General features: G+C 47.7%; 2 protein-coding genes across 7 annotated transcripts; both read right to left on the bottom strand.

Annotated features, from left to right (window-relative positions):
• Nucleotides 1–1,788: 1,788 nt before the first annotated feature.
• LOC124676868 lies at nt 1,789–6,555 on the bottom strand. Of its 6 annotated transcripts, XM_047212889.1 has the most exons (6): nt 6,471–6,555; nt 6,237–6,377; nt 5,450–5,493; nt 2,566–2,619; nt 2,389–2,471; nt 1,789–2,078 (listed from the first exon to the last, which is right to left on the bottom strand). In XM_047212889.1, exons 2-6 carry the CDS (start codon nt 6,367–6,369, stop codon nt 2,075–2,077), a joined length of 318 nt encoding a protein of 105 aa, XP_047068845.1. In that variant the 5' UTR covers nt 6,370–6,377; nt 6,471–6,555; the 3' UTR covers nt 1,789–2,074. The 6 variants fall into 6 exon arrangements, 2 of the variants coding, with proteins under 2 accessions (XP_047068845.1, XP_047068846.1); XR_006993833.1 differs by lacking the exons at nt 1,789–2,078; nt 6,471–6,555 and adding an exon at nt 3,714–5,332 and having other exon boundaries at nt 2,385–2,471; nt 5,423–5,493; nt 6,237–6,464; XR_006993835.1 differs by lacking the exons at nt 1,789–2,078; nt 6,471–6,555 and adding an exon at nt 3,714–4,357 and having other exon boundaries at nt 2,385–2,471; nt 5,439–5,493; nt 6,237–6,461.
• Nucleotides 6,556–9,048: 2,493 nt separating this feature from the next.
• Nucleotides 9,049–9,655, bottom strand: LOC124671373 (UPF0014 membrane protein STAR2-like). Its single transcript, XM_047207750.1, has one exon. It carries the CDS (start codon nt 9,577–9,579, stop codon nt 9,049–9,051), a length of 531 nt encoding a protein of 176 aa, XP_047063706.1. The 5' UTR covers nt 9,580–9,655.
• Between the last annotated feature and the right edge of the window lie 458 nt (nt 9,656–10,113).

Consider the following 10,113-nt stretch of genomic DNA (forward strand, 5'->3'; position numbering starts at 1 on the left):
ACAAGCGAACTAAGACTTTTTAAGGCAACAACTCTCTTGTCGAATCATTCTGCGCATCACCTATTATTTCATGTGCCTCTCACGTTGCAAGGGGCATTATAAACTACATGAATTGGTGGCGTCACACTCTTCATTCCACGGACCACATCTCCTTTGCGCTTCCTCGGTGACCTTATTTGGTGCGTGGGGAAAGCGAGTACCTATCACTTTATGCGAATGCACAAAGGTGTCTACTTTTCATGATTCTTGTGTATTGTTCAAGTCGCGGAATGCTACTACCTCGTGCATGGAGTTCCATGCGCCGCCTTGGCTCCACGAAGCCTCCTAATCGGTGGCGAATCCAGCCCATTTTTTTAGGGTGGGGCAGACCTTACTTGGGCTGGGCTTTTTTATTTTTTTCCTTTATTTTGTACATAAGACATATGGGCTGGGCCCAATTTTAGGGTGGGGCTGTTGGCTCCGCCACTGCTCCTAATAGGATTACGGGTTGTTCCGAAGGTTCGATGCTCTTCCCGCCTAGATTCTAGGATGCTACGGTGACACGGAGGTTTTGAGCCTTTTTCCCGCCAGAAATCAAGATCGCGCCTTTTCTAGTCCTAGTTTTTGTCTCAACAATTCAGGTTAAGATGTCACTTTTGCAGCCATCCATATTGCACAGGACCTCTGATTTGGGTGTGCGACCAGCCGTCCGAATTGTCTCAAGAAGTTTGGATTTCACGGAATCACCAAAGTTGCTATTTTGGGGCTTTCCACGAATAACAAGCGGAGGGATTTCATTTGCACTAAGTGGCCAAATTTTTTCTCAATATTTTCAAGGATTGATAAGGGGCGACGAGTGCGCTACATCATGTTGTTCCATGCATCCTTTTGTTGGACCATTTGGCTAGCTAAGAGCATCTCCGGTCGCGTCTCTCAAAAAACGTCCGACACAAATGATTTGGGGCATGTTTGGGACCGGACAAAAAGAGACTAAAAATCTGTACAAAAAGAGACTCTTCCTAGCCGCGTCCCTCAAACGGCGTTCGGATGCATGCATTTTAATAGAGGAGACCACCCCATGTGAGAAAAGTAGGTGAGAGAAAGTGTGGGAAAAGAGAATGACATGTGGGGAGAAGGGGTTGCATGCATGCGTCCGGACGCTATTTTTGTGTCCGGCGTCCCCGGTAGAGACTCTGTACATAGAGTCTCTACTAGGGACGCCGGACATAAAATGAGACGCTACTTAGCTTTGAGGGACGTGACTGGACCGTGTTTTTCTCCATTTCTGTCTGCCATCCCCCAAACGTCATTTGGGGGACGCGATGCTCTAAGTTTGCACTACAACTGGTGCTATTATTTGAGGTGGAGCTGGTACGAAACCGATCTATGTTTCAAAATAGGAAAGGAAGGCACTAGGGTAAATATCTTCAAAAATATCAGACAGGGGTCGTTCTCCTGGGCAGGATGGAGTCAATTGGCCTGACTTTTGTCTTAGCCTGAGTCGCGGTGCGGTAACCAACATCGATCTGACAGATGGATAGAAGATAGCTGGCCTCCGTGTCTGTCGACTGCTCTATTACGGAAGAATAAAGAGCAAAAAGATTTCAGAGCTCTCTCAAAAAAGAAAACAGTCAATTCATTCAACCCAATAAATCAGCCAAGATAGCTCCATGTGTCCTCGAAATTTGCACACAGGTTTTCAAACGTTTTCATCACACATCAAATAGATCTGAAAACGCACAGCAGCAGTCCATTATCAGATGACATTACCAAGTACAGAAAATTTGGCCATGACCTTTAATATTTTTGGACTTTACAGAGCACATGGCAAAGAATATACAAATGCACAGTGCTACGTAAGAATCAAACGTTGCAACCAAGTAAAGGACACGTAGTGCTACTGCTATTACAACCTCCTCAACCTGGAGCATCACAAGAATGCCTACCATGTCAAGAGGACCAAGACATTTTTTAGCCGCGGCCAAAGCAGCACATGCAGCAAAGAAGGGGGCGGGGAGGGAGTTGCTCCCCTGTCCTCGCTGCTTAATTAGCCCTCACAGTCATCTCATCCTCCAAAGCACCGACTTGAACCAAGCTACCTGTAACACAATAGCATGGCCGATCAAACCTCAAAAACCTCTAGAGACATTCAAATGCATCCCAGCAAACCTCTAGAGACAATCAAACTACCAGCCTAGCTCATCAACTAAAGCAAGATGATGAGCAAAAATGCTAGAAAATTCGAATTCACACAACAAGCCCACATCCACGAGGCTAATTACTTCGAATTACTCAAGAACCATGTCCCTAGAAACAACATGCCAGTATATATCTAATGCTTGGAACCACACCAGAGTTCGTAAACATCACATGGAACACAAGAGACTGGAGGAGATAGAGAAAACCTGCCTCGGGATCAGCGTCGTGCCACCCTTGCCCAGCTCCAGCCACTCCTTGATCCAGACTGTGCAGCCAAGATTCGTCATCTCCCTCTGCACATCACCAGATCAACAAAGTTTCTTCAGCTTCTAATAATCAGGACTGATAATACCAACCAAGAAAAATAGCAAATAATGAGAAAACAACCTGCATGTAATGGAAAATGTCGGCATGACCTAGCCCCTTTTTTAGACATTCAACCTGCAGAGCAAACATATATATGCTTCAATTCACACAGTGATACTACTATACTCATGCAGCACAACCCAAAACATGAACGGAAGTTTTCACACCACCAAAAACAACAAACATCACCGAATGCTGATGCAAAACAGCAACGCAAATCCATCCCAAGACAGTTAAATAAAACACATCAACATACAAATGCTTGTGTTATTGGATATGAAATCCCGATGCATTGTCACCATAATTATATCAGAGAGCACCCACGGAAGCAATCACCACATAAACGCAAGTGGTTCAGCAACTATGCTTAGGCATCAAATAACAATGTACACAAGTTCCTGTAATTTCCCTATGCACATGGGATTCAGATAATTAGCTTGGTACCTACTAAAGCCACACACACACATGCAACAGTTTCACCACCAACCTTGATAAACTATCAAGAAGAGTATGACAGCCAACCCTAGCAGTTTCAATATGCATGGTAAAGAAGAAAACCACTGCATCACAACAAAAGGTACTGCTAGCATCATCCGGTAAGAACAAAACCAACCTATTATCAACTATGCGTGTAATTGCAAAACAAAGGAGGGTGCTTCAAGCAGCCACACATCAGCTTTGAAACATCAACCAAAAAAAGAGACACGCATGCAGCAGTAGTTCTGAAAGCACAGGTGCTGCTGCGGGTTCTCAAATCACACGCACTTGTCATCATTGTATTTGCGCATATTTAAAAGTTCAGGTATCAAATAAAAATCGATGCATAGAAGGTTGAAAGAACTCTCCAGATCTAACATTGATAGAAAAACCTGAGAAATGACAAACAGCAACAATACTGTGAGGGCTCCTTAGATGCAGATACGAATTTCGCACTGAATGCTCTAAACAACTATGTTCAAAGTTCAATCCCAGCATAAAAAGCCACGAGGAAAATATTTTCGGTGATTGGGACTAATGGAGTCCAAGAAAAAGGCCACTGCTGCCATTGTTTAGTCCTCATTATCTTCAAACAAGAACAACCCATCACGAGGTCAGGAAAGCAACCACTTAAAGCCAGCTGCTAATAAACACAAGTGTATGCCTCGTTCATTACCCAGCAATAAAAATACCTTGGGACTACCTGCCTTTGTGCCAGCAGCTTGTGCTCCTCCTGCAGTAAATCACAAAGGAGGATAATACTCAAAATATGCAAACAAAGCACAACGACCAACCCAACATGAGCATATATTGTTGGCCAATGTTCAGCGTGCTCCAACAAAAGTATATGACAACTACTAAAAAATTAAGTCCCAACCAATGAACATGTCTACATAACCAATCAATTCACCATTGAAGCAAATAAATCATTTTTTGTGGACAACAACTATCAACATGTCTACATGGCGGAACGGAACCAGCATAGGAGGATCCAACCTGCGGTCCAACATACAAGATATGCACCTAACTAGAACAAGCAAACGGAAAACGCATTCTTTAGGTGCAGGAGCACGATTCGTTTCACACAAGCAAGTACATCCACTATATCCAAGAAAGCAATTCAGACTTCACACATATTTGAGGTCCAAATACTAAACAAGATTTAGAGATCACAGAGAGGAGCAAGAAACTCCCCCATAAAACACATGGAGTCAAAGAAGGGACAACCACGGTGCACCACCACAGCCTGAACGGCCTGACCAAATTAGCCAGAGGACTCGGTGGACCAGACCGCCACGCGCGAGGCCAAGACCATCCCCTTTTTTAGACATTCAACCTGTAGAGAGAACATATATACGCTTCAATTCACACAGTAATACTACTATACTCGTGCAACACAACCCAAAACATGAACGAAAGTTTTCACACCACCAAAAACAACAAACATCACCGAATGCTGATGCAAAAAAGCAACGCAAATCCATCCCAAGACAGTTAAATAAAACACATCAACAGACAAATGCTTCTATTATTGGATCTGAAATCCCGATGCATTGTCACCATATATATATATATATATCAGAGAGCACCCAGGGAAGCAATCACCACATAAACGCAAGTGGTTCAGCTTCTATGCTTAGGCATCAAATAACAATGTACACAAGCTACTGTAATTACCCTATGCATATGGGATTCAGATAATTAGCTTGGTACCTACTAGCGCCACACACACACATGCAACAGTTTCACCACCAACCTTGATAAACTATCAAGAAGAGTATGACAGCCAACCCTAGCAGTTTCATTGCACTGTAAATAAGAAAACCACTTGCGTCACAACACAAGGTACCGCTAGCATCATCAGGTAAGAAGAATCCAACCTATTATCAACTATGCGTGTAATTGCAAAACAAAGTAGGGTGCCACAAGCAGCCACACGTCGGCTTTGAAACATCAACCAAAAAACGAGACACACATGCAGAAGTTCTGAAATCATACGCACTTGTCATCATTGTATTTGCGCATATTTAAAAGTTCAGGTGTCAAATAAAAATCAATGCAATGAATGTTGAAAGAGCTCTCCAGATCTAACATTGATATGATTAGTGAAGAACAACCTGAGAAATGACAAACAGCAACAATACTGTGAGGGCTCCTTAGATGCAGATATGAATTTCGCACTGAATGCTCTAAACAACTATGTTCAACGTTCAATCCCAGCATAAAAAGCCACAAGGAAAATTTTTTTGGTGATTGGGACAAATGGAGTCCAAGAAAAAGCACACCGCTGCCATTGTTTAGTCCTCGTTATCTTCAAACAAGAACAAGCCATCATCAGGTCAGGAAAGGAACCCCTTAAAGCCAGCTGCTAACAAACACAAGTGTATGCCTCATTCATTACCCAGCAAGAAAAACACCTTGGGACTACCTGCCTTTGTGCCAGCTGCTTGTGCTCATCCTCATGCTCTCCTCCTGCAGTAAATCGCAAAGAAGGATTACTCAACATATGCAAACAAAGCACCATGGTTTTAAAGGCGCCAAGGCGTCCTAAGGCGAAGGGGGGGCACTCCGACGCTTAGGCGTCATTGCTGCCGGTGTCCACCACGTCCTAGGCCATTTAAGCAGTACATAGTGTCTTTAGCTTTTGTTCCCATGTTTGACTACACTGACTATACAGTAAATGCTACAGGTATAAGTAGTACAAGATGATGTGAGCTAGCACTTTGTGAGTAAAACAATATGGATCTGAAACATGAAGTACATTTTCAGGATACTAATGATCCAAACAAAGGTCAGCAAGTCCTTCAAATATTTAAATAGAGAATGCCAAACTAATGGTCAAAATTGAGTCTTTAAATTGTATTATATACTCAGAATATCTATTTCACTTGCAACTTAAAACCATTCCACAATATGATTTTATCCAATCACTTTCCTTTAGCTTTGGTAAACATTCGGTTTGACTCTTTTACAAGAATCTATTGTGCTAGAGCAGCGAGCCTTCCAATCAGAAATCACGTCTATGAGAAGGTGTTTATCTGGTTCTGCCATAATCAGTACGACCCAACCTGCTGTACAACATACAAGATATGCACCTAACTAGAACAAGCAAACGGCAAAAGCATTCTTTAGGTGCAGGAGCACGATTCGGTCGCATCGCTGCAAACATAGGTACGAGCGCAGTCCTAGGAGAATATGGCAGGGTCAGCAAGGACCTTCCGACGGACGGAGCAACGCCATGGTGCAGCAGGTCGTGGTGGACACCGGCAGCAGCAACCTGGCGACCTGGACGGTTTCTGGAGCTCCGGCGGAGTGCACCAGCACGGCGGGAATAGCAACTCGTAGCATCTGCAAAACTGAATCAAAGCAAACACATATGATTCAGTTTGGGTAGGGCGGATCCGACACAAACAGGTTATGGGCGAGCTAAATCGATGGGAAGGTGCTACCTTATCACATCACAGTGCAGGAGGAGGAAAATCTTGAGGCCGTCGGCCCCCGCGCTGTAGAGGCGGGCTTCTGGTGGCGGGGCGGCTGGTCGGACGGCGGCGCCGGAGCAGACACGGCGGCGCCGTCCTCTCCAGATGCTGCTGCTCTGCCTCCTGCTAGGGTATCGAGGACAGCCGGAGCCGCGTCGTCCTGGCGGCAGTTGAGCTTCTGGCCCTTCCCGGCAGACGCGGCGGCGCCATCCTCTCCAGCTACTGCTGCTGCTCTGCCGGATGCAGGGGCGGGGATGCGCCGTCGGGGCGTGATTCGGGTAGGTAGGTGGGGGTCTTCGTGAGCTGCGGAGGCGGAGGGAGAGGGTTCGACGGCCGGAGAAGGGCAGCAAGACTGGCCGGCGGCGCGCGGTGGCTGTGGGGTTTGTGGCGGCGGCGCGGTCGCGGTGGCGGAGGGAGGGATTGGGGAAAGAGCGAGGAGACTCTGGGTGGGTGTTGACCCAAATATTTTGGATATCAAATGAAATGGCGCGCTCAGCCCAAAATTTGGTGTCCCGCTCACACCAAAAATCAAATTTAGAGGCGCCAAGACGCGGGTTTGGTGAGATTTGATTGCCATGTCATCTATCCGTGGCAACATCTAGCGAATCCCTATCTTGTCCGTCCATCCTCCCAACATCCAACGGCAGGCAGCGCTCTCCTCCCATCTCATTTTTTTTCCCACAAGGGCAAGCAGGGGCCAAATTTAGGCACGTGGCTAAACCTAAAAGGAGAATTCCGGGCGCCCAAAACCAAATGTGTGTGTCAGGCTCCTCCGATGCATTGAGATCTTCTTATACGTTTGGCATCGGCTTGGAAGTTGAATTATGTAAGTAGGTTATTAGTATGAGGAGTAAATTTGTTGTTTGATGAAAATGTAGAGATGGTATTGTATACGTTTGGCATTGGGCCTGGAGTTCCATTTGTCTCATTGGCAACGTGACGGCCTCCTAATGGGTCACAGGTTGCTCCGAACAGGTTCCACTCTCCTCTGGCCCAGATTCTAGGAGACTAGGGCGATGCGGAGGTTTTGGGGCTTTTCCCACCATAAATCAAGGACCCATCCTTTTATCGCCCTAGTTTTGATCTAAGCATTTCATGTCAAGATGTCATTTTGGCGGAGTCCTACCTATCGAGTACGAGCTCCGATTTGGGTGTGCCACCTACCGTCGGAATCGTCTCGAGAAGTTAGGATTTCACGGAAACCCCATACCCGTGATTTTCGGGATTTCAACAATTAACACGTCAAGGGATTTCATTTGCACTAAGTGGCCGCTTTTTTCCCTCAAATTCTGGTAGGCTTGATAGGGGCGACGAGTGCGTTATATCACATTGTTCCCCTCTTCTCGGATCATTTCGCAAGCCCTTTTGAGCGTGAAACCTAACCCCACTCCCGCTTTGGCGCGAAGGAAGTTTTAGCTCCTCTCTTTCGTGCGTCCCTCCTAGCGGTAGAGCGCGGGTGGCTGTGTTAGCCCATACTTGGTGTAGTGGTACGAGCCACGGAGGTGTGACGTGCCGGAGCGCCTCTTTGTGGCCGCGTCTTTCTCCCCTGTGACCACCTGACGAGATGTCGGACACCATTTGGATGCGACGACGCGGATCTGGTAGCGTTCACTCGCCGGCGGAGGCATCGGGGTGGTTGGTGCGGCAAAGTAGCATGGAGAGAGGCGGAGGGAGGTGAAAGTGATTTAGCGCTTGTCTAGCCCGTTGATGACGACGTTGGTGACGAGGTGCGAGCCGGAGACCGGGACGACCTCGGTCGACTCGTTGATCGTTTTTCCATGTGTCGTCTCATCGGCTCCTCGCCCATGATTTCATGTGCCTTCATTATTCTATATACGCATCGTTATGAAGTGCAGGAATTGGCTTGAAATCATATTCGTAGGTACAGCGCGCGGCGACCGAGACACGTGAAAGGAAGCTATCCATGTGAAATATACTACTAGTAGGATTAGCGAAAAAGGAGGCGCGCGCGATTCGCTTAATTCCATCTTGTACAGATGGATTGATGGCTATTTTTGGGTCAAACTGCAATACTACGGCCTTGTTTGGTACTAGTGTTTCAGTGGAGATTAGTGGGGATAATACCCTAGAGTATTGGGTGAATCACTGCTGTCACCCAATCCCCATAAACCCCATCCCCAATCCACTAGGTATGGGTAGAGTATTGGGGATTGGAAAAATTACACTAAAATTTGGGGGAAAAGTGGGGATAAGTGGGGATTAAACTCTCTCGTACTCTAGCACCAAACATGCATTGGGGATAAGTGAGAATTTAAAGTTTGGAGCGGATTATCCACGCTATCCCCACTAAAACTCTAGTATCAAACAAGCGCCTACGTGATTAGCGAGAGAAAAAACAAAGGGATGGAAGTTGAAAGCTGGAGCGAGGCTGGATCCTATATATCTCACGGAAAGGTAGGGTGTGCCATGGACGGGCGAGTGATGCCAGCCTGGCCACGGTCATGTGCGAGCGAGGAGACACAATCGATTGGAACGGAAGGGACCAAACGCATGACGTCATCCAACTGACGCGCGGCTCGCAGGACGCTTAGTGTGGGCTCAGCATCGGGTCAACCTGATTGTAAACAGGCTGATTGTTTCTGCAAGAAGACGACGGCGAAATCTTGCTGCGTACGAGGTTCCTCTGGGACTTGACGTCCTCGTGGAGCTTCTTCATGGTGACGCCGGTGACGGTCATGGCGTTGCCGACCATCATGCCGGCGACGGGGATGATGTAGCGGGGCGTGAACTCGAAGACGCTGAGCACGACGAGCAGGAACATGGTCACCCCCGTGCCGACCAGGATGGACGCGCCGGCGATGCACCCGCCGCGCGGGACGCGGCGGGCGCGCTGCCCCGCGGTGTGCCCGGCCACGGTGACCATGAAGAGGTAGGCGAGGAGGATCCACAGCGGGCTGCTCTGGGTGAAGATGAAGTGGAGCACGAAGCCGATGACGGAGAGCTGCAGGAAGGAGCGCGCGATGGCGTACAGCATCTCCGCCTCGATGCCCAGCCGCTGCGTGGAGCTCAGCGCCACGGCCATGGCGACGGCCGCTGTGGCGGCCAGAGGCTTGAGCATGCCGATGCCGAAGTCGCGCCAGAACCCCGGCGCCCACGGGTCCACCTCCTGCGCCAGACCCTGAAGCAGCGCCGAGATCGACATGGTGGCCGCCGTCGACGTCGAGTGTGCTGAGCTGAGCAATAGTGGAGCTGAGCAGAGTGCCGGCGTGGTGGGCTGGTAGATAGAGGAGGTGTGCTAGTGCAAGTGGGGGGAGGGAACAAGTGAGAAAGGTGATGAATGGGAGCGGTCGTGCTCTGCTTTGTGGCGTGGCGCTTGGATCGGGTGCTACGTGGGGGAGGGAGGGAGATCATCACTTCATCACAAGCAGAACACATCGGTGGATGGGGGGCCCAACGCGTGACGCCAAGATCACTAGAGAATCCAGCAGCTGACAAAAGGTCAGCAACAGTTCTCGCAATACGGCAATAGCAGAGAAAGTAAATACAGTAAAAACAGTTTTATTCTTTTCTGAATCATTAGACATCAGAACTCAAACAAAAACAAAAAGCATAGAAATCCAAATAGGTTTCAAATATAAAGTTAGGGCCAACA

The sequence above is a fragment of the Lolium rigidum genome, chromosome 7 (genome assembly GCF_022539505.1).
Source record: "Lolium rigidum isolate FL_2022 chromosome 7, APGP_CSIRO_Lrig_0.1, whole genome shotgun sequence".
Taxonomy (NCBI): domain Eukaryota; kingdom Viridiplantae; phylum Streptophyta; class Magnoliopsida; order Poales; family Poaceae; genus Lolium; species Lolium rigidum.

Coding starts and splice junctions, on each gene's coding strand:
- LOC124676868 (XM_047212889.1), bottom strand. CDS start 6,369: ATGCTACGAGTTGCTATTCCCGCCGTGCTGGTGCACTCCGCCGGAGCT. Junction 5,494..6,236: donor GTTGCTCCGTCCGTCGGAAG/GTCCTTGCTGAC, acceptor GATTTACTGCAG/GAGGAGAGCATGAGGATGAG. Junction 2,620..5,449: donor AGCAGCTGGCACAAAGGCAG/GTAGTCCCAAGG, acceptor TTTGCTCTGCAG/GTTGAATGTCTAAAAAAGGG.
- LOC124671373 (XM_047207750.1), bottom strand. CDS start 9,579: ATGCTCAAGCCTCTGGCCGCCACAGCGGCCGTCGCCATGGCCGTGGCG.